This window comes from Muntiacus reevesi, chromosome 1, assembly GCF_963930625.1.
Source record: "Muntiacus reevesi chromosome 1, mMunRee1.1, whole genome shotgun sequence".
NCBI classification, from domain to species: Eukaryota; Metazoa; Chordata; class Mammalia; order Artiodactyla; family Cervidae; genus Muntiacus; species Muntiacus reevesi.
Genome location: NC_089249.1, coordinates 170,589,995 through 170,614,671, shown reverse-complemented (window position 1 = coordinate 170,614,671; position 24,677 = coordinate 170,589,995). Strand labels below are relative to the sequence as shown.

General features: G+C 42.3%; 1 protein-coding gene across 1 annotated transcript in view; it reads right to left on the bottom strand.

The window, feature by feature from the left end:
* The window catches only part of CSMD2 (CUB and Sushi multiple domains 2), a 677,437-nt gene that overhangs the window by 76,461 nt on the left and 576,299 nt on the right, over positions 1–24,677 (bottom strand). The window contains exons 43-47 of the mRNA XM_065930495.1: positions 23,077–23,254; positions 21,902–22,047; positions 10,074–10,154; positions 9,446–9,559; positions 1,366–1,554 (exon numbers count right to left, since the gene is read on the bottom strand). Of these exons, the coding sequence (XP_065786567.1) occupies positions 1,366–1,554; positions 9,446–9,559; positions 10,074–10,154; positions 21,902–22,047; positions 23,077–23,254 (708 nt within the window). The remainder of the gene's footprint in view (positions 1–1,365; positions 1,555–9,445; positions 9,560–10,073; positions 10,155–21,901; positions 22,048–23,076; positions 23,255–24,677) is intronic.

Here is a 24,677-nt window from a genome sequence, read left to right as displayed (position 1 = left end):
GAAGCACTGAACAGTCAGAAGAAAGGCTGGGGTAATTACTAAAATGGACAGCAAATTTGGGATGCAACCAGGAGGGCCTGATCTATAGGCTCTATGGAGATGGATCGCAGAACGTGATGTTCCTAAGTGCAAGATAGATGGACTGCCAAAAACAAACGAACAAATGAACAAAACAGATCATGACTATATAACCAAAAGGGCATAGAAAGTTCCAATCACTGGAATAATTTGGAGACTTGAGCCAGAACACTTTGGCTGAAGGAGAGGTTGGGTCCTAATGAAACAGGACCTTGCCAAACACCAACTGTATACAGTGGTGATTCCCCAAGTCTTTATCCCAAAAGACCTACCACTAGTAATTCAGAACTTAATATTGGAGAAAAGGGAATGTCTGGATATTTAGAAGACTTCTGTATACAAAGCATGTGAATTCGATGCTGCTACCTGGAACCCAAAGCACTCTCAAGGCTCTTTTGCTACAGCAGGGGTATATATGGGGTAGGATTGGTAAGAACTGGTTGTTTCCGAAACTTAATCCCATGGAAGTCTCAACTGCAGTAGCTATGCCAGACATAGTAGCCTCATTAGAGTAGATTATCATCGCCTTGGTTATATGGAATGCAGGTATTGCTCTAGCAAGGCATTCTTTTCTATACCCACCAGAAAGGAGGATTGTAAGCAATTTGCATTTACATGAGAGAGACAACAGTATACAACCATGTCTTGCCCCAGAGCTATGTTAATTCTCCTGCTCTGTCATAATGGAGTAGGAAGGTATGTGGACTGTCTGGGCTTCCTGCAGTAGATAGCTTATTGATGTACTATATGGATGACATTGTATTAACTGGATCTGATGTGCCAGAAAGAACAACCAGTGTAGATGCCTTTGAAAGACACAGGTACTCCAGAGGGTGAGAGAGAAATTCTATAAAGAATCAGGTGAACTTTTTAGGGTCCTATGGCCCAGGGCATGCTGAGACACTTCCTCCAAATTAAAGAGCAGGTTATTGCACCTCTACCCTCCTACCACCGAGAAAGAAGCACAGAGTTTGGTAGACCTCTCTGGGTTTTGGAGGCTGCATACTCTTCACTATGACCCATTTACTGGCTAACAGTCAAGGTGCCAGCTTTGCGTGGGGGCTGGATCTAAGGGAGGGTGTCATAGCAGGTCCGGGCTGCAATACCAGCAGCCCCACTGTTCGGATCATATAACTCATCAACTTCTATGGTACTGGAGTTTTAGTGGTAGAGAAAGATCTTGCATGGAACATCTGGAAAGTCCTAGCCAGGAGGCCATGTCATAGATTCCTAGGGTTTAAAGTCAGTCGGTACTGTCTGCAGCGGGGAACGATTTAATTCACTTACCATCAAAGATCTCAAACTCATCATACTGCTTCTCACTGAGAAAGTACTCCACTGTGATGGAGATGTTATACTCGGGCTCCACTCTCACCAGCCAAGAGCAGGTCTGGAACTGGGGATAGCTGCCAGGGTAGCTCTGACTCAGGATCACACCTGTGGAATCCGTCAGAAGCTCATTCGTTGGGCAGTGCACTTGGAGAAAAAAAGAGAAATACCAGGTATGTGGGATGGAGGTGGAACGAGTGCCAACACAATGGCTCGTCCCTGGTGTAGAGGACGACCACTGGAAAGCCAGCTGGCATTTGAGCACATCAGCAAGATTCTGACACCCATCATTATACTGCTCCGTGGTGAGCTGGTCTCCGATTCTGAGTCAGTGCCAGACACTGCTGAGACTCAGGCTTGGCCCGTTGGCTGGAATCACTCGCTAACTCACATGTGGGGATGATACATACATACAGACAACAATAAGGTATCCTCAAACCCAAGAGTTAATTGGATTTGATTTGTACAGAGTATAGGGCAGAGGTAAGCACATGGGATTTTGAATCTAGTCAAGGCCATGGTTTTTACAGTAGTCATGTATGGATGTGAGAGTTGGACAATAAAGAAAGCTGAGTGCCGAATAATTGATTCTTTTGAACTGTGGTGTTGGAGAAGACTCTTGAGAGTCCCTTGGACTGCAAGGAGATCCAACCAGTCCATCTTAAAGGAGATCAGTCCTGGGTGTTCATTGGAAGGACTGATGCTGAAGCTGAAACGCCAATACTTTGGCCATCTGATGTGAAGAGCTGACTCATTTGAAAAGACCCTGATGCTGGGAAAGATTGAAGGCAGGAGGAGAAGGGGACGACAGAGGATGAGATGGTTGGATGGCATCACCGACTCAATGAACATGAGTTTGAGTAAACTCCAGGAGTTGGTGATGGACAGGGAGGCCTGGTGTGCTGTGGTCTATGGGGTCACAAAGAGCCGGACACAACTGAGCGACTGAACTGAACACCTGGATTTAGAGTCCACCTCTGTAACTGACTACCTACGTGGTCTTGAACAAATTATTGCCTTTCTGTGCAAATGCTTCTCCATTTCCAGCCCAGAAAGATAACTTGCACCTTACAGTGCTGTTGTATTATACCAAATGTCATATATATAATTATATATTAATATTATATATTATATGATATTATACATTATATGATATTGTGTTATTTCATTATATATTAAAATTATATTGTAATATACTATATATTATAGTATTAAACTAAATGATATATGTAAATCATGAAACATATAGCCTCCATAAATAGTTAGCAATGATGACTATAATTATACCAGGAACAGAAGGAAACAGCCTAGCATGTGGGATCTGGTTCCTGATCAGGGATGGAACCTGGGCACCTTCATTGGGAGTATGGAGTCTTAGACACTGGACTACCAGGGAAGTCCCATGAATTTCTTTTTAAACTCAGAATCTTAGAGAAATAATTTGCGTACAATAAAATGCACAGCTTTTAAGTACACAATTTGCGCTTCGGCAAATGTATACACCTGTGTAACCACTACCACAATCAGAATATAGATCATTCCCATTGGCTCGGAAAGTTCTCTCATGTCCCTTTGCAAACAGTATGATCTGCCCCAATGCTCCAGGGAATCAGTGGTGCTATTTCTATAAACGTAGAGGAGTTCTGCTTGTACCAGAGCTTCATGTGAATAGAATCATGCATGTATTATTTTTTTGTCTGGTTTCTTTTGCTAAATGTAATTTTTGTAGGAGTCGACTCATGCTGATTTATGTATCACCATTTCCTTTGTTTTTATTGCTCTCTAGCAATCATAGGACAATTTGCTTATTTATTCTACTAATGAACATTGGGGTTGTTTCCAGTTTTGGATTATTACAAAATTAATATAAAAGCTTATTATGGATATGGGTTTTCATTTCTCTTCAATAAATAACTAGGAGTAGAATTGTCAGGTGACAGGGTAGATGCATTTATCTTTAGAAGAAACTTCTATCAGTTTTCTAAAGCGGCTATAAGATTTTATATCTCAACCAGCAATATATAAAAATTCTAATTGCTCCACATTTTTTTCTAACGCTTCGTATTGTTAGTCTTAAATTTAAGCTATTCTAGTGGGTGCACAGTAATATTTCATTATGGTTTAATTTGCATTTTCCTTGTGACTAATGATGTTGAGCATCTTTTCATATATTTATTGGCCATTCATTATGTTATTTTACAAAGTGTCTGTTCAAGTTTCTTGTATATATTTTCATTGGATTGTCTTACTACTCAGTTGTAAAAGTTCTTTCCATAGTCTAGGTTCAAGGCCTTTTTAAAAATATACATACTCTGAATATCTTCTCTTATTCCGTAGTTCGTCTTTTTTTTTTTACGTTCAATTTGCTTTATCATCTGCATATATACTTATATATCTCTCTTAATGAAATTAGCCTATTTGTCAGTTTGAAATATCTCTATTTTTGGTAATACTTCTTGCTTGCAGTATTATTTGAAATTTCTTTATGTTTCTTATGTTTACCATTTTTATGACATATTTTTTTCTCTTCTTTCATATTTCATATCTATCTGGTATTTATATTTAAAGTGCAACTTTTCTAGCAAATAAATAATTACTCTGGCATGGTGTTTTGCAACAAAAATTCATTAATATAACTGTATTATGCAAATAATGTACGTTAATCGCTTATTCTTGGTCATTGACAGAGATGTTGAAGTCTACCACTGTAATTGTGAATTTGTCCCTTTCTCCCTGTAATTCTATGAATTTTTCCTTTATATATTTCAATATTATTGTTAAGTACCTAGATGTTTATGACTCTTACATATTCTTGATAAATTATGTTATCAGCATCAAATATTCCTCTTTATTCCCTTTAATGCTTTCTGCCTTAAATTCTATTTTGTCTAAGATTAGTTTTGTTACATCAGATTTTAGAGGTTAGTACTTGCTATCTATTTTTTTTTAAATATTTTGTTTTAGATTAGGGATGAGTGATACCCTAGAGAGGCAAATGAATAATTCTAAGTTCATGGAAAGCCTATAACTAGACTTTAAAATTTTTACCAATCTAAAAATCTCTGATCTTTAATTAGCAGTTTGATTCAATTGTATTTATCACGGTTGCACAAATATCTGCAGTTAGTTTTGCTATCTCATTTTGCATTTTTTGTTTACCATGATTTTAAAAAAATTTCTTCTTTAATGTTTCCTATTGGATTAACCATAGAGCTTCCCAGGTGGCTCAGTGGTAAAGAATCTGCCTACCAATGCAGGAGCCACAGGAGATGCAGGTTCGATACCTGGGTCAGGAAGGTCCCCTGGAGGAGGAAACGGCAACCCACTCTGGTATTTGCCTGGGATAATCCCATGGACAGAAGAGCCTGGATGGCTGTAGCCCACAGGGCTGCAAACAGTTGGACATGAGTGAACGACTGAGCATGCACGCACTGGATTAATCAAATTTTCTTTACTCTCATTATTTTTGATTATGGATTTCGAATTTATACATACTGTGGGCATACATAATTTAAAAAAACTATGTATAAATTTAAACATTGTATTTAAATGTATATATATTTAATAATGTACTTGGTTAATCAATATTTATGATTTTCCTCAGCAAGAAAGGGTCTTTAACTCATTTTTTCTTTCTTCTAAATAGGTTCTCCAGTGTAATTTTTTTGTCCAGTTGTCTTCCGATTTTTTATTTTCTACAGTCTACATAAACATATTTACTACTATATTTTACTGATTTCTTGTTGTGGTTCAGTCACTCAGTCGTGTTTGACTGTTTGTGACCCCATGGACTGCAGCAAGCAGTCCATGCAGAAACACTGATTTCTTAGCTTATTGTTAATTTTTATATCGGAATCATTCTATCTGTATTCATTTTCTTGCTGAACACCAAAAGAAAAAGTGTATAAATTGGACATCATCAAAATTAAAAACTTCTGTGCTTCAAGAACCCCATTAAGAAAGTGAAAAAACAATCCACAAGATGGGAAATAATTTTGAAAATCACACATCTGATAAAGGACTTGTATTTAGAATATATAGATAAATCCTACCACTCAATAATTAGATAGTTGCTAAATGTGGTAGATATTTCTGGTGTTTAATAATATTAAATTTTCCTTTATTTCCTGAGCATATAAAAAACCTCACTTTCCATCCATGTGCCTATTTCCGGCCAATGAGATGTGAGTAGAACAACGTGTGTCACTCTGGGGCTGAGGAAGTGAAAAGCCCGTATGTCAATGTCCATTTCTGTCTTCCTTTGCTGCAGTGGGGGTTGGAGGAGCGGGCCGAGTTTTCAGACAGCAGCTCAAGATGCAAGCAGCCTGGATCATGGAGTTATCAGCTCTATAGAGTTATTTGGACTACAGAAAATTGTTTGAAGAAGATATAAACTTTTGTTGTGTTAAGCCACTGAGATGCGGGGATTGCTTGTTATTGAGTAATGTACTGAAGTATATCCTTTAATTAAGCTTTTAGTAGGGCGGTAACTTAGTCCTTGTGTGGCTGAAGATTTCATTAACTCATTCTCACTCTCAATTGATAATTTAGCTGGGTTTACCATTTCAGTTTACAATTATCTTTCCTGCTGCATTTTGTCTTTTGATAGGTATTATTGCTGATTCAACAGTGCTATAAGTCTGATTTATCTTTTCTCCATGAAAAGATAAATATATATTTAAATATAATGCTTTCTCTTTATCCTTGATATTCTATAATTACACCGTGATTTTTTAGGTTTGAATTTCACCAAATTTTCTGTGTTGCCATAGCAAGCCTTTGAGATAACAGAAAAATGTCTGATCCTTGTCAGAGGAGACTAGGGGTTCATTGGAAAGGCATTATCTGAGGCAGAAAAGAGAAGAATAAGTCAAAAGGTAAAAGAAAGTTGTACAATGAAGTGGTTATGAATGGAAAGTTGTCTCTATTAAGGGACTGGAAGACAATACAGTTAAGATGGCAGTGAGACCCAGACTGGCCCATGGATTCAACTCAGACTCTATAAAAATCTCAGTTCATTTCTTTGTAGATATTGACAAGTTGATTCTAAAATTCAGGTAATTCAGCAGACTCAGAATATCCAAAATAATCTTGAAAACAAAGAACAAAGTTGGAGAACTCACACTTTCTGATTTTAAAACGTATGACCAAGCTACAGTAATCAAGATGGTGCAGTACTTGCAGAATGATAGATTCAAGAGAATAGAATTGAGGATGAGGAAATAAAACTTTTGATTTACTTTTGCTGTGTCCCTGGAGCTAGCATGGCATGGTGGATCAACTATACTCCAATAAAAATTTTCTTAAAACCCCAGTTCACAGTCAATTGATTTTGACAGGGTGTCAAGACAATTCCATGGGGAAAGAATAGTCTTCCCAGGAAGTGACGCCAGGACAATTAGATATCTATATGCAAAATCATGAAGTTGGACTCCTATCTCACACTATATATAAAAATGAACTCAAAACAGATAAAGTCCTAAATGTTAGAGCTAAAACTATAAACTCTTAGAGGAAAACATAGATGTAAATCTTCTTGACCTTGGATTAGGCAGTAGCTTCTTAGATATGACACAAAAAGTACAAGCACCAAAAGAAAAAATATATAAACTGGACATCATGAAAATTAAAAACCTTTGTGCTTCTAAGAACACCATCAGGAAAGTAAAAAGACAATCCACAAAATGTGAAGATTAAAAAAAATCACACATCTGATAAAGGACTTGTATCTAGAATATATATAAAAACTCCTACAATTCAACAATTAAACAGATAAATAACAATTAAAGATGGGCAAAGGATCCAAATAAACTCTTCTTGATGCAAATGAATAAGCACATGAAAAAATGCTGAACATCTTAACCATCAGAATACACAAATCAAAACAATAATGAGATACCCACTACACTCACTAGGATGACTGTAATTAAAAAGACAGATAATAATAACAGAGAGGACGTGGAAAGATTGAAACCCTCATACGCTGCTGGTGGGAATGGAAAATGGTTCCGCCACTGTGGAGGATACTCTGGCAGTTCCTTAAAAGCTTAGACATAGAGTTACCAGTTACCATATGACCCAGCAATTCCACTCCTAGATACATACCTAGGAGAAATGAAAACTTTTGTTTCACACAATAACTTGTACAAGAATGCTCATAGCAGCATTATTCATAATAGCTACAAGTGGAACAACTCAAATATCCATTATCAATGAGTGTATAAACAAAATATGGTATATGTACAATGGAATGTGTGCATGCTACGTCACTTCAGTTGTGTCCAACTCTTTGCGACCCTATGAACTGTAGACCACCAGGGTCCTCTGTCCATGGGATTTTCCAGACAAGAATACTGTAGTGGGTTGTCATGCCACTCCAGGGGATCTTCCCAACCCAAGGACTGAACCTGTGGCTCCTGCAGATTCTTTACCACTGAGTCACAGAGGAAGCCCAAAATGGAATATTACTTGGCAAAAAAAAGGAATGAAGTGCTGATACATGCTACAACTTGAATGAACTTTTAGAACATTATACTATAGGAAAGAAGTCAGTCACAAATGACCACATATTGTAGGAATCCACTTATATTAACCCAGAATAGGCAAATTCATAGAGACAGAAACTGGTTTGGTGATTGCCTAGATCTGAGGGGGCTGGAAAGAAGTGGGAACTGACTGTTAACTGACTGCAGGAGTTCTTTTGGGGGTGATGATCAAAATGTTCTAAAATGGATTGTGACGATAGTGGCAAAACCCTGAAGGTGCTAAAAATCACCGATGCATACACTTAAAGTGGACGAGCTGCAAGGCATATGAATTACACCCTGATAAAGCTGTTATTGCAAAAAAGGACTATGAGGAGTCACACCTTGGGAAGCCAGCATGACACCAAGTCCCAGAGGAAAGCATGAGGCTGAGAATGGGGAGTAAGGCGGGAAGACTGGAGCCACGTAGACAAGGAAACAGGGCCAGGATGATGAGAAACTAGGGCTGGAGCTAACCAGCGGTGAAGACTAAAGTTCACTGTTATTGGGGGCTGGTCATTTGGTATGTGGGTGGGTCAGCTCAACTGAAATAGATCCTGAATTTCTCAGTGTATCAGCAGCCTAATTCTGGGGCTTGTGGTCCTTCTCTTCCTTGCTAACAATCCATATTGCAGATTCTCCCTACTCTTGTTTTCTTAGAGATGGAGAAGCTGACCTGCTTCTCCATAGGCTACTAAATATCTGTTGGTGGCAACAGCACTAGAAGCAGGAGTAGAGCTAGAAACTGTAATAATAGCCCACACCGAACAGTTACTATGTGCCAGGCATAGTTCCAAAGTGCTTTACACTGTTGACTCATTTAATTCCTCATAACAAGCCCATGACATTAGTAATATCATTATCCTTATCTTACCAATGAGAAAACGGAGGCACAGGACAGTTAGTTATCTTGCCCCAGGTCAGATGCCTCATGAGTGGAAGGTATTGTTTTGGGGTGTTAGTTGGGGTAACTTGGTGGAGCACATCCACCTTCAATCGAGTCACCCCACTGGAATAAAGACAACTGTAGTCTCTTGGTTGTCTAGCTCAGCACACAAGGGTTTTGGACACACCTGTACTCCAGTAAGGCAAAGTTGGTGTGCGAACCTCGATTCCCGCCAGAGGTCCCACAACCTCCTTCCATTTCCAGGGAGCGTCAGTTAGAAAAAAAGAAGGAATTTTCCCGGCAGTCCGGTGATTAAGATTCTGCACTTCCAGTGCAGGGCGTGTGGGTTCAATCCCTTGTCAGGGAACTAAAATCCCACCCACCTTCCAGCAAGGCCAAACATTTAAAAAAAAGAAAAAAGGAAGACAGAAATAAATGAGGCCTCCATGGCCAATTCAAAGCCCTGGATCTAGAAGCAGGGCAGAGAACCTACCTAGAACACTCACTCACTCATTCCAGCATTTGCCAAGTGACCTCTTACTTCATGGGCAGGGGCTGGGAATAGAGAGAAAGGAAAACAGGGGCTCTTGAGTTGGAGAAACTCCAAGACATGGTTCACTGCAGTTACCTTCACATATTGGGGGCGGCCCTTCAAACTGCAGGTAAGTTCCAAGCTTGCAGGTCAGGATTTCATTCCCCACTAAGGTAAAGCCAGGGAGGCACCGGTAGCGTACGATGTCACCTGTCAAGGAAAGACCAATATGGGGATTTTCTGGAGAAGATGGGGCAGGGATGATTGGCACTCCTTAGTACCCACCTGAACCCACTTCCAGGCAAGATGATCAGTGGCGGGGTGTGTTCCTTTGAGTGAAAAACTAGCTCATCTCCGATCAAATGACACAGATGACCACAGCGCCCCTCTCACAGCTCAGCCTTGCTGAGCCTAAGAATGGTCCACATTCCAGGAACTTTTTATAGTGTCCTCTATGGACTTATTTAAAAAAAAAATCCTGACTTGAATCATGGAAGAAAATCTCTTTTCTAGCTCCTCTGGCTATGTATGGCTGAAAGAGTGAGTGTGTTTTGAGTGAACCTCAGCTGACAGAATATCAACCCTTTTGCATTGAGTCTACTGTCTCTCTTCATGGACAGGAGAGAGAGGTGAGCCCCACTGGCCAGAACTGCCCCCCGCCCCCCAACCCCGCCGCCCCACCCCTCCTCCCCAGCCCAGTCCTTGCTGGTGTGGGAGATGTTACCTATGTTGAATTCTTCATTCTCTGTGACAACTTCAGCATTGGGGAGGATGGTGGGAGGAGGGCATTTGGTGAGTGGATAAGCTGAAATGACAAAAGCAGACAAGTTGATGTAAGAGCATCACTCTTGGGACACATGGTCATTCATTAGTTCAGTGCCTCATGTTCTCATTCCTCATCCATGCACACAGCAGATATTGAGTATTTATCTGCACACAGGAGAAAGTTAGCCAAGTACTATTTTGCTTATCTGCTGCCATCTTTTTGTATGTTTGCTCTTGATGCAAAAACCAGCAACCAAATATCAAGACTGATGATAAACGAGAAAGCATATAAGAAGTTGGTGACAGGGCCCAGTGCTGAAAGGAGGGAAGAGAAGCATTACTGAACATCTCCTGAGTGTCTCTATATTGTAGACCTGTCTAGTCAAAGATACAGTCTTTCCAGTAGTCATGTATGGATGTGAGAGTCGGACCATAAAGAAGGCTGAGTGCCGAAGAATTGATGCTTTTGAATTGTGATGCTGGAGAAGATTCTTGAGAGTCCCTTGGACTGCAAGGAGATTAAACCAGTCAATCCTAAAGGAAATCACTCCTGAATATTCATTGGAAGGACTGATGCTGAAGCTCCAATACTTTGGCCACCTGATGTGAAGAGCTGACTCATTGGAAAAGACTGTGATGCTGGGAAAAATTGAGGGCAAGAGGAGAAGGGGGTGGCAAGGATGAGATGGTTAGCTAGAGTCACCAACTCAATGGATGTGAACCTGGGCAAACTTCAGGAGATAGTGAAGGACAGGGAAGCCTGGTGTGCTGCAGTCCATGGAGTCCCAAAGAGTTGGACATGACTTAGCGATGGAACAACAGCAACTGTATCTCAGGCACTTTCCTGCTCTGTCACCTTGAATTTTCACAATAGCAGATTCCCCTGTGAGGTGTTCTCACTCTACTTATGAGGAAGTTGAGAGTCAGAAAGGTTCAGTTACTTCTCTAGGGTCACACAGGAAGTAAGTGGCACAGGCAGGGGTTGAACCCAGGTCTGGCTGCTCTCACATCCCGTGTTCTTTCCACCAGTCACCATCGAAATGTGTGTGTGGTCTAGGTGAGGGCCAGCAAGGCTGCTTATTTCTCTTTTGACCTTGTGCTGTGGCTTCAGCGGATTTTCTAAACCGACAACCACCTCCCTCTGGGCGGAGCCTGGCCTATGCATGGGGTGTCACTGAGGCCAAGTTCAGCGTGGGCTGTAACTAGGCTGCTTTTCGTCATCTGGCACAGAGGTGAGTACTGAGTTGTTAGTTAGCTGCTGTTGCCACCACTGTTGCTGTTATTATCTCCAAAGTCACTTCAGCTCTTGCTATGTTTTGAAAAATAGTACTCTTTCTCTCTCTTTTTTTTTTTTAATTTGCTGCTGGCACCACGTGCGTGCTCAGACACTCAGTTGTGTCCGACTCTTTGCGACCCCATGGACTGTAGCCCATCCAGCTCGTCTGCCCCTGGGATTTACACTGCACCATAAACATCAAAGGCGCCATGCAAACATTTCGGCTTGAGACTGAAACCCAGGCAGAAATACAGACTAAATATGAAAGATATGGCAAGAAAGTGCTGGGGACGCAGCTAGGTGGGAGGGCACCCTTCACGGTGAACATCACTCTGGGATAACATCACTCAGAAACACGAATTCCAGATGCTCACACGGCATTCTGACATTCTACCAATGCAAAAGTAAACAGACAGTCCTGGCCTCACAGAACTTAGCGCCGGCCAAGGAAACAGTCACCAATTTTTGGTGGTCCCAGTGCAGGGGACATGGGTTTGATCCCTGATCCAGGAAGATTCCACATGCTTCGGAGCAACTAGGTAAGTGCAAAACAACTAATGACTGAGCCTGAGTGCTGCAACTACTGAAGCCTGGGTGTCCCAGAGCCCAGGGCTCTCCCACGAGAGAGGCCACCATAGTGAGAAGTCCACACCCTCAACAAACAGTAGCCCCTGCTCTCGGCAACTAGGGAAACAGAGCCATCAATGAAGACCCTGTGCAGCCAAAAAAAAAAGCTATTAATTTTAATCCTCGTCAACCTGACAGACAACCACCACTTCTTTTACTTTAGTTGGCATTTGACAGCTCGTTAGGCTAAACATTTTTTCACATATTAATGGACTATTTGCATTTTTATTTTTAGCTCTCTGTTCATGTCCTTCGCCTCTATTTTTCCCGACAAATTTGAAAAACTCTATGTATATTCAGATTGATCTTTGCCTATTAAGTATATTTCCCAATTTATCATTTGCTCCTGATTTGTTTATGGCACTCTTCTGGTGTGTACAAGCATTCAATTTTTATTTAGCCAGTTCTCAATGTTCTCCTTTGTAGAATTTTTTAAAAATTGACACCTTCCATTCTCAGCCTCATGCTTACCTTTAAAACATACCTTCTAAAACTTTCTAAGACACACTTCACTTTCCCGGGGGGGGGGGGGGGGCGGAATTGTTAAAAGAAATCTCTGCCTAAGCACAGTCTGGGTATTTTATAGTTTGTGGTTATGGTTTGATAGGTGATTTCCCATCACATTTTAAAAATTAATCTTTTAAAATTAAAAATTTCTGCTCAATGAAGAAAGCTGGTGGAATACTGAAAAACAATAAAACAATAATTCTCCAAGTCCCACTACCTGGGTATAACCATTGCTAGCATTTTAGTGTATGACTTTGGATCTCTTACAGACAACTCTCCTCCCCCGGCAAACACACACTGGATTAGCCATGTTATGACTGCAGAAGTCGAGGGCAGGGGGACATTCAAAGCTCCTCTGTTTCCTTTTGTCTGCATCCCCTTTTTCCCCCGGGGAGCGAGGCACTGACATGGCTCAGTCTCCAGTACATGTGAGCATGCTAATAGGTGGGCAGAGCCCCCGGCTCCAGCAGTAGCCACTGTGGGCCATTCTCTGTACATGGAATTCTTTTCCATTGACTCTCTGGGTATGTTCCTCCTTGGGTTGAACTGGCCTTACCTCTGATGTCTTTTGGGGTTTCCCAGGTGGCTGAGTGGTAAAGAATCAGCCTGCCAATGCAGGAGACCCAAGAGACTTGGGTTCGATCCCTAGGTTGGGAAGACCCTGTGGAGTAGGAAATGGCAACCTGCTCCAGTATTCTTGCCTGGAAAATTCAGTGGACAGAGGAGCCTGCTGGACTATAGTCCATGGGGTCACAAAGAGCTGGACACGACTGAGCAACTGAGCATGCGCGCTGAAGCTTTTAAAAGCCAGATTAGCTTAGGGAAAAACTTGGTTCACGTGGTTCAGTTCAGGTTACCTGATGACTCTGGGCTCTGCACTTGGATTTGGGGTCCCAGCTCAACTGATATTAAAATGCCTTCCCTTGCCATTGTTCCTTGTATATATCTCTTTCTCAAGAAACTCACAAAGATGGGATGGCTGTGATCTATGTTAGGGATCCATAATCATTGCATCCTTTGGCTGTACCACCATCTGAAAGTGTTAGGAAAGTGTCAGTTGCTCAGCCATTTCTGAATCTTTGCAACCCCATGAACTGTAGTCCACCAGGCTCTTCTGTTCACGGGATTCTCCAGGCAAGAATACTGGAGTGGGTTGCCATTCCCTTCTCCAGGGGATCTTCCTGATCCAGGAATTGAAACACAAGTCTCCTGAATTGCAGGCAGATTCTTTACCAACCAAGCCATCAGCGAAGCCCACCATCATCTGAGCCTTCCCTCCAAAAAAATCACATGCTTTTTAAAAATCAAACAATAGAAAATAAACATTTCTCTTAATCAGTGATTGTATTCCACATGAATGACTTTTAATGGCTGTATTTTCCTCCATTTGCGTGTATGTGTCATAATCTGCACAGCCAATCTCCTATTCTTTCACATTTGGATTGTTTCTAATTTACCTGCTACAAATAGCACTTCAAGGAATATCTTTATACACAAATTTTTGCACAGTTCTCAGAACTAGGATTGGTGGGTCCTAGATAATTGTTAATTAGGAACCCTGGGTGTAAGTAACACAAATCAGCTCTGGGTAGAAGAAGCCTCTCAAAAGAACAGTGAACCCAAGGGTGGCTTTGTAGCCAGAGTTCATAAAGCTAGAGGACAAGCAACTGTAGGGCCACCAGGAACCCAGGAAACTTTCCTCTGTGTCTGTCTCACTGGTTCTCCTTCTGCACGTAGGAGTTTTCTATTTCTCAGTCTCCATGGACGGTAGAAGACAGACAATCCACTGCACTTGGATGTGTGTGTTCCCTCTTCAGGAGACAAGTCCAGGTAGAAACAGAATCTCTCAGGTTCAATCTCGAGTTCCCAAGAGAGAGCATCTGATTTAAACTCTGCTGGAATCAGGGCAGGTGCCTACCTTTAGTTTCAGTTACCATTCCTGGGTTTGGGGTGCATGTGGAGGGGAGTCATGATGTACAAATACGGCCGACAGACGCCCATGTGTGTGGGGAAGTTAAGGAGAGCATTCTGAGCTGTGTCAGTTCAGTTCAGTTCAGTTCAGTCGCTCAGTCATGTCCGACTCTTTGCGACCCCATAGACCATAGCACACCAGGCCTCCCTGTCCATCACCAACTCCCGGAGTTTACTCAGACTCATGTTCACTGAGTCAGTGATGCCATCCAGCCATCTCATCCTCTGTCGTCCCCTTCTCCTGCCCTCAATCCCTCCCAGCATCAGGGTCTTTTCTAATGAGTCAACTCTTCGCCTGAGGTGGCCAAAGTATTGGAGTTTCAGCTTCAGCATCAGTCCTTCCAATGAACACCCAGGACTGATCTCCTTTAGGATGGACTGGTTGGATCTCCGTTCCTGGGGTTGGGGGTGCAAGTGGAGAGGAGTCATGATGTACAAATACAGCTGACAGATGCCCACGTGGGTGGGGAAGTTAAGGAGAGTATTCTGAGCTGTGTAGATACCTGAAAATGTCTTGACTGTGATTAATCACATTGTATAAATCTTTTGATACGTATTCTCAGACTTTCCACCACTAAGTGGGCTGCTCTCTGCAACCTTCACAATAGGATTATCATTTTTAAAGGATCATTACAGATTATTCTTTAATATGAAAGAATCCACTTTTTCTATTGAATGCTTTTGCTTTGAATTCTTTTCTTTGATTGTTATTGTTGTGGTTATAAAATATATCACCAGTCAGCTTTTATTTTAAAACTGTCACATCGTCTTAGTTGTATTCCTGGTAAGGAAAACTCTATTATAAAATCTAGTTATATTGTATGTAGCCTAATATAAGAGTCTTTGTGTTTTTAATAGGGAGTTGGGCTTTAATAAATTTGTATTTGTCATAATAATTGAACTTTTAAAAATGTGTGCTTATTCTGTGTTTTCCATAGCTTTGTTTCTATACAGTTCCCTTTGTTTTCTTCCTTTTATCTGTGAATTATGCTTTGCTTCATTTTTCTTCTTTTAGCAATTTGAAAGTACTGTAGTTAAGTTTTAATTTATTGATGGCTAAAATCAATATATCAATATACTTGGAATCCTTCTTTTTCTAATTATAAAATCAATAATTGAATAATATCTATTGATTCCTCTACCATGGAAGATGAAGACATTTAATTTTTCCTCTCCCTCTTCTAAATAGTTGTGCAGTTGTTAATATGAAATGATTATTTTTAAACTTCTAAGAATGAATTGTATTTGGATTGTTTTGAATCTATATTTTCAATTATTATTAGATCTAAATCTGTGATTAGTCAATTCATCCCATTTTATCTTTTCTTTTATACAGTTTCTCTATAGAGTTATTTATAGTTATCTCTGTATTGAGTTATTTGTTCATCCTTTGTTGGGTAGCTATATCCTCGAGTTAACAATTCAAACTGAGGCTTTGGTTGACACTCATTTTAAGCTCTTGGATATCTGCAAATGACTGTCTCTTGCTGCATATGTGAAGCTCCCAACAATTTTTTTTTTTTCTTGAACAACTCTAAAAATCCCTCCTTTATTTTCTGGAATCGAATGCCCCATGTAATCTGAGAATTGTTGATTTTGGCTTCTTGTAGTTAGTTTGTTCAGCCTGAGTTCCAGTAGCTTTCTTTTACCCTTCACCCTTATAAATTGGAAAGTTTGCCAGGCTGTTTTTGATTTCTCCTGGTACACAGTGAACTCTTTATCCTATATGCACAGATTTTTCCTTAATCTCAGAAGAGTTTTATTTTATTATTTCTATTCCATCCATCAGGTTCTTCTCCTCAGAAATGCTTCTTATCAGTATGTTGGTTCTTTGGCCACTGGATCTCTTTATTTACCATCTTCTCCTTTATTATTTTCAAGTCCTTGTCCTTTTCTCTCTTCATTTGGAGCTTTTCCAGTTTGGCCTCCACATCTCTGAATTGTTTTTCTATAGCGTCAATTCTGCTCCTTGCTGGTTCGTAAGCCAATTTAAAGTGTGCAATTGCATTTCTTTAAAACCTTTGTTTTTTATGGCTGGCTCCCCTCATAAATAAAACTTTTAATTTGTAGCAATCACAAAGGTATAGGAAAAGTTGGAAATATAGTATCAAAACTTTTTCCATGAACCAATTGGAAGTTAAATTGCCAACATGATATCCCATAACCACAGAATATTTCAGTGTGTATTTCCTATAAATAAGCACATTCTCCCACACAATCACAATACAAGCACCAAAGGAGGAAATTAACACTGATACATTACTGCCATCTAATCCTTACATTCCATTCAATTTCTCCCACTTGTCTTAATAAAGTCCTTAATAGCTAATGCATCCAGTTCAGAAACATGCATTGCATTTCATTGTCATGGTTCTTAGTCTCCTTTAGACCAAAACAGTTCTAAAGTCTTGCCTTGACCTTCCGTGACTTTTACACTTTTGAAAATTATACACCAGCTAACTTCTAATATGTAACACTGTATTACATTACCCTCAGTTTAGGTTTGTCTGATTCCTCATGATTAGATTCAGCTTGTGCATCTTTACAAGGAAGGGATGCTGGGTTCTTCTCATTGTATCCTATCAGGTGGGGTATGATTTCCCCTTTTATTAATCTCTCAGCCAGATTAACTCTTGTTTGAAGTCCACATTACCTAGACTATTATGCTAGAAGCAGATGCTTTCTAAAATTTACTATTTCCCAAGCTGTATGTTTCCAAGGGCATTTTTCTCTGCAATTCAAATCCTATTTTGTCATTTTTGAAGATACTGTAGCATATTGTCATATAAGTCTCCTTAAGGTACTTTTCTTTTTGGTTCTTCTATGAAAAGAAATTTATTTAGGGCTAATGTTTGCCTATAAAAAGGCAAATATTCTTTCCCCCACTCCATTCCCAATTTCTACTCTTTGCAAGTCTGGCTCCTTTCTTTCTTTTAGCTCTTGTCTCAAATACCACCTCTTAAGACATGTTTCCCTCAATTATTCTACACGAAGTAGATTCTCTATGCTTTTGTTTGCTATCTTATCTGTTTCCTTCATAGCATGTATTACAAATCACAAAGATTTTATTTGTCTAAACTTGCTTGTTCCCTCTCTTCTTGGCGAAAGAAAACTGTATGGGGAACAGACATTTCAGAGAGTAGGAAACACACACAGTCAATGATGATAAGAAATAATGCTTATCCTCATCATCAACAGAAAAGTGAAGCACGATTCACCAGGCTGGCAAAAATTTAAAGTCCAGTAAAACCCAGTAGTGTTTGCAAGAATGTAGTGCGATAGAAGCTCTATCTCCATGACAAGGAAGAGTGGGAGCCGTTAAAAGTAGCCGTAAAAACTACTTTGTGAGGTCGATTTGGCCTTATCTGGTAAAACTTAGCGGAGAAGGCAATGGCACTCCACTCTAATACTCTTGCCTGGAAAATTCCATGGACGGAGGAGCCTGGTAGGCTGCAGTCTATGGGGTTGCTAAGAGTCGGACACGATTGAACGACTTCACTTTTACTTTTCACTTTCAAGCACTGGAGAAGGAAATGGCAACCCACTCAAGTATTCTTGCCTGGAGAATCCCCAGGGACGAGGGAGCCTGGTGGGCTGCCGTCTATGGGGTCGCACAGAGTCGGACACGACTGAAGCGACTTAGCAGCAGCAGTAAAACTGAGTATGTGAATACTTACAACCTCTCAATTCCACACAGGCATGTACCCTAGAGAAACTCTTTCTCATAAGAAGGAATGTGCAACAATGCTCATACTGTTTGAGATAAAGTAATTTAAATGCCTATAAAGAGTAGACTAGATAAAGCACTATTTTCACACAATGAGATACTAGACAGCATCGAAAAGTGAACCTAATCTAGTCACAAGCATCAGCATGAATTTCCAAAGCTTAATTTTGAATGAAGAAAAGCAGGTCACAGAAGAACACTTACTGAACAATTCTACTTACATAACAGAAAAACCACACTAAATGAAACAATATATATTTTTGGAGACATACACCTATGGAGTAAAATCATAATGAAAAGCAATGAAAGATTAGCAGAACATTTAGCAAAATTCATAACCCTGATTAACTCTGGGGCGTTGGGCACTGGAAGTGGTGCACGGGGCTTCAAGAGCACTGGTGGTCTTTTTCACAGGCTTAGCTGTGGGTGTTCATCTTATTTTTCTTCTTCAAATATACACATGTATGTTCCACACTTTTTACATTTTGCTAATATTCTACAATTTATCAAAAACCCAATGAGTGGGTGGAAGATGCCTTCCTGTTCACTTGGCCCCTTGCAAAGAGCATCTCCCACTCGAACCTGCTGGCCTGTGTTGATCCTCTCACCCAGGCCCTTGCCGGCTCCTCTGGCCCGTAAGGCCTTGGGCTGAGCTGGCACTGAAGGGTCTCATGTCTCATCTGGGGGCATCAGGGGCACAATGGCCAGGACATACAGAGGAGCAAGAGATGTCCTGGGCAGATTTCTCAGGAGAACTCGGGAACAGGTGCTGGGCCTCCTGCCCCTGTGCCTGGACCAGGTGGGGATAAGAGACAAGAGCAGGGATAAGAAATCTGGCTTTAGGAGGCTGTGACTTCATACTGATCCTGTTACTCTCCAAACACAATAATAACGATGATCATGACAGTGATGATGATGATTATTAAAACTGCCACTTATTGAGTAACTTTGCTTTAGTTACACAAATTTTATTTCTTAATTGACTTTTTTGAGATCATTGTAGATTCACATGCAATTGTAAGAAATAATACAAAGAGATCTCATGTATTGTTTGCCCAGTGATTCCTAATAGAAAACATCTTGCAAAACTATGGTATAATATCACAGCTGGGGTATTGACCTTCATAACATCAAGATGCAGAACATTTTCATCACTGTAAGGATCCCTCATGCCACTCTTTTATAGTAAACACATCTGCTTCCTTCCCATCCCTAACCCCTCCTTAGCCATGGCAACGACGAATCTGTCCTCCTTTTCTGTAATTTTTCAAATTTCAAAAATGTTGTCCAAAATTATATGTGACTCAAGAATCATAGAATGATGTTGCTGTTCAGTTGCCAAGTTGTGCTGTGACCCCATGGACTGCAGCACACCAGGCTTCTCTGTCCTTCACCGTCTCCTAGAGTTTGCCCAAGTTCATGTCCATTGAATTAGTGACGCTATCCAACCATCTCATCCTCTGTCGCCCTCTTCTCCTTCTGCCTTCAATCTTTCCTAGCATCAGGGTCTTTTCCAATGAGTCAAGTATTCACACCAGAGATCAAATTGCCAACACTGAATGAAATTTAACAATAAAAAGGAACAAAGTCCTGTTACATGTAACCATCTCATGAGATGGTTAGACAGCATCATTGCCTCAATGGACATAAATCTGTGTAAACTCCAAGAGATAATGAAGGATAGGGAAGCCTGGCATGCTGTAGTCCATGGGGTCGTGGAACCGGACACAACTCAGTGACTGAACAACAATTATTACATGTAATAACTTGGATTACTCTCCAGAGGATTATATTGAGTGAAGGAAAGTCTATCTCCAAACATTACACATTATTGAGTATCTTTAATACTCTCTGCCTAGAGCTAAGCATTCCCCTGCATGGGTTCATTTAACTCTGTGAGATTAGGCACTGATATGATTCCCATCTTGTGGGTAATGAAGTTGAGGCTCAGAAAAGTCAAAGGACAGCCTCATGGTCACGCAGCTAATATATGGCAGAGGTTTGAACCCACGTCTACGATGTTGGAGTTCACACTCTATCAGTCTGTGCACAAGTCCCATGGAGTCAAAATAACAGAGCCTTCAAAACTGGGGTCCTGGGGATCCCCTGATGGTCCAGTGGTTAAGAATTCACCTGTCAACGCAGGGGACATGGGTTCAATCTGTGCTCTGGGAAGATCCCACATGCCGAGGAGCAACTAAGCCTGTTCATCATGACTACTGAGTCAGCAATGAAGACTAAGACAAAAGCAAAACGAAAACAGAAGCCTCGGGTGAGAGGTGTGCCCAGCCAGAGGGGTGTGGGTTCGAAGGCAGACCGAGAGGGCGGGTCTCATCACCGTGTCACGCTCACCCGGGCCGACACTCCTGGGAACGGCGCCTGGAGCTGCCCGTGCTCTCAGCAGTGTTGCTTCAGTCTCTTTCTGCCTCAGCATCACTCCCCTCCCGAGGACTTGGGGCTGAATGCACTCAAGTTTCTATAAATACACGTGTGAGGTGTTAACACCACGTGGTCTCACCGAACAGCCAGCGCAGAGCTGCAAGGGCTGGGTTCTCCTCCCAGTTCTAGCTGTGCCGTTCTGGGCAAGCCCTCCTGCCTTCCTTGGCCCTCGTTCCCTTCTTTATAAAGTGGGGGTAATAATAGCTGCCTTACTAACTCACAGGATTCTTAGAGGTCATGAACTCCAAGCCCTTTGTTCTGCAGGTGAAGAAGCAGCTAGGGAGAGACCTACAGAGGTCAGACACTTGGCCTGAGGTGGAGCCAGGAGTAAAGTCAAGCCTTCCTGATTTCCAGTTCATATAGATGTAATGTTCTGCAAATTGTAAACACAGGGGCTTATTTCATGACTGGGTACAATACCATAGTGAACTTTCTATAAGTTTTCCGAAGCTGTGTCCACTGTAATAAAAATGAGGGAATACCTGGGACCATAATCTTGGACTTCTATGAGAAAATAGGCTGTCGATAAGGACAGACACACCTTGCATTGTTTATGCTCCTGTACTTGAATTTTCCCCAACTTCCTTTGTGCACAGTACTTCCTGTGGGGTCAACAGAGGCTCTAGATACCTTTGGAGTGGGACCATTCTCTAGAGCGTGCTGAGGGATGAGGTGGGGCACAGGTAAATGGATAACCCAATGAGGGAGCTGATGTGAAAGATGAGTAAGAAGACTAGCCCTGCTGCCTCTGAACTTGAACTTGGCACCAAGGATCAGCCTTGTGGGCTTCTCCACCCTACTGGAGTGGCAGTGAAGGAAAACTCACATTTATGGAGCCCTGTGCTGGGAGCTCTCACATCGCTACAGCTGAAGTCTCATAACCCTGAGGACACTGAAGGCTTCCCTGGTGGCTCAGATGGTAAAGAATCTGCCTGCAATGCAGGAGACCTGGATTCAGTCCCGGGAAGATTCCCCGGGAGAAGGGAATGGCTACCCACTCCAGTATTCTTGCCTGGAGAATCCCATGGACAGAGGAGCCTGGTGGGCTCTAGTCTATGAAGTAGCAAAGAGTCAGACATGACTGAGCGACTAACCCTTTTTTCTGAGGACACTGAGGTGAAGAAGCTATGTCACTCATTCCAAACCCCACACTGGCAAATGCAGGAGCCAGGAGGCAAGCCCAGCCTGGACTGAAAAGTCTGGCCCTCCTGTCCTCCCTGGACCAGGCTTTCATACTGACCAGAGAAAGCTATGGCGAAGATCCCGCCCATGGCTGCCTCGTGGTGGAACTTGAGCAGGACCTGGTTGGATGAGCTGTGCATTGTCTTCTTGGCAAAGCTCCGGCTGAAGGATCCAAGCTGTGGGACTGTCTTTTGTGGCCCATCCCTGCAAGAGGAAAGAAGATCCTGAATGTCATGCGTCATCATGCCTGCCTGTTCCAGCTGGTGCACCAGTGGCCTTCAGTGAGCAAAGAGATACCCATGTTGCCTTCCTGGGCCCAAGGATTTCTTCCCTGGAATTTTATCTAGTCCCTTCCATCTGATCTTAGCCATTGTCTGGAAACTCAGTGAGAAATCCATTCAGGGCAGTCAGGTGACAGTTATCCAGCTCTGGGAATTTTGAGAACAGAATCCTACTATCTCCTGCTGATTCCCAGAAGCTCCAAACAAAGGAATTTTTAAAAGATATCTTTGTTCAGAGATTCAGCAGTTTGGAAAAAACTGTCTAGGAAACTGTACTAGTCAACTAGTAATTCACATTCTCATTTTAAAATTAACACAAGAAACTCTAACTATATAACTCAGAGCTGAGCCATCCAGCTGGTAACTACGAGGCTACACGTGACTATTTACATTTAAATTATTTGGAATTTAATCAATTTAAAAAATCAGCTCCTCAGTCACTCTAGTCACATTCAAGTGCTTGATGGCCACATGTAGAGGGGGGCTATCATATTGGACTGCACAAATATGGAACGTTTCCATCACTGCAGACAGTTCTGTGGTCAGCACTAGCTCAGCAAGAGATACCAGTGGGACTTCGTAAAATACCACTGCACAGCTCTTCCCTTAGTCTGGATAGCTTATCCAGTAAATGCAGAATTTTGGTTTGGACTCTGGAAACACTGAGAAAAGTCTGCTCATTGATCCAGATTCCCACACTCCTTGGTCTTTTGACTGACCCCCAGCAGAACTCCAGGTGGGGAACCACACTGCCCTGTCAGTCCTTTCCCATCAAGGAGTCAAAAAGGCTAACGGAAGTTGAGTTCTTATGCCACTATGTTTATCTGAGACCCAGGAGGCTGACAGCCATTTAAAACTATCCAGCCCTTGGTTTTCTGGACAAACAGGTGGGTGACCCAGCTGAGAGCCCAGCTCAAGCCCCTTCCGCTGCCGACACGGCAGGTGGCCCTACCAGACGGTGATGAAGTCTCCAGAGGGCTCTGTCTGCAGCAGGCTGAGGTTGAGGCGGACGCCGTGACCAATGGGGACGGTGATCAGCCAGACGCAGTCCTGGGAGCTGGAGTAGGGACTGGGGAAGCCGGGGGAGTACACAGTGCCATTGAAGGAGGTGATGTTCCCGCCGCAGGGGGCTGCCAGGGAGAGGACACAAACACAGAGGAGTGCTGTGGATCGCCCCCCCACGAGAATTCAGGCCATGTCCTGCTCCAGGAGGCTGGGTGGGATGGGGAGAGGAGACGGGGCCAAGGATGACTGGGTGGGAGGGAAAGAGGAGACGGGGCCAAGGATGGCCGGGCCTGGCTTTTCCTGCTGTTCCCAACACGTCACAGCCCGAGAGGCCCCCAATCTTCAGCACAGGTGCCTCTGTGGGCCTGTCTCAGCCCTGAACCGTGTTTTCTCTTTCTCATGAAAGAGACCTGTCCAAGAGGAAGAACACACCAAAGCTACCGCCTCTCCTTTCCTAGGAATGCTAGAGTCAGGGCTTCACTACATTTACTGGGAAGAGGTAGAAAATTATGATACTATCTCTTTATCTTATTATTCTAAGATTCTTGGATTGGTACTTTTGACCTTGACTTAAGAGTTGTGGATTCTTGGGACTTTCCTGGTGGACCAATGGTTAAAAATCTGCCTACCAATGCAGGGAACATGAGTTCGATCCCTGGTGGGGGAATTAAGATCCCACATGCCACGGAGCAACTAAGCCCGTGCGCCGTATCTACTGAAGTCTGTGGTCTAGAGCCCGTGCTCCACAACAAGAGAAGCCACCGCAATTAGAAGTGTGGATGCCACAACTAGAGACTCACCCCTGCTCACCACAACCAGAGAAAGCCTGTGCACAGCAACAAAGACCCAGCACAACCAAGATAAATAACTATTAAAAAAGCAATCGCAGATTTTTGTAGTGAAACTAAGGCTGGATTCAAATCACGGCTCAACCATTAACTTCACCAGATAGCTTCAGATTAGCAGGGTAGTCTCTCTACCTTCACCTATAAAACAAGACTAAGACCCCCTCCTCATAGGATAGTGGTTGACCATCAGATGAACTCATGCATGTAAGATGCTCAGCCAGTGTGAGCTCACAGAGAGGGCATCTGCTACACAGACATGTCCCCTCTCCTTATCTTCCTGTCTCCCCAGAGCAACACCCACTCTTAGACTCAGTCTGATCTAGGCTTTAGGCTGGGTTTCCCTGGTGTCTCAGATGGTAAAGAATCTGCCTGCAATGTGGGAGACCTGGGCTCGATCCCTGGGTTGGGAAGATTCCCCTGGAGGAGGGCAAGGCAATCCACTCCAGCTTCTTGCCTGGAGAATCCCCATGGACAGAGGAGCCTGGAGGGCTGAAGTCCATGGGGTTGCAAAGAGTTGGACATGACTGAGTGACTAAGCACACACACAAGCACATAGAGTCCTGGAATTCTCCATGGTATTTGGACTTGGTCACCGCAGAGGAAAACGAGAGATTCTGGGCAAAATCCCCCTGGTCCAGAACAATGAGTGTATTGGCTGGTATGGGTCATCAATCAGACTCGTGGATGAGGGCAGACTGAC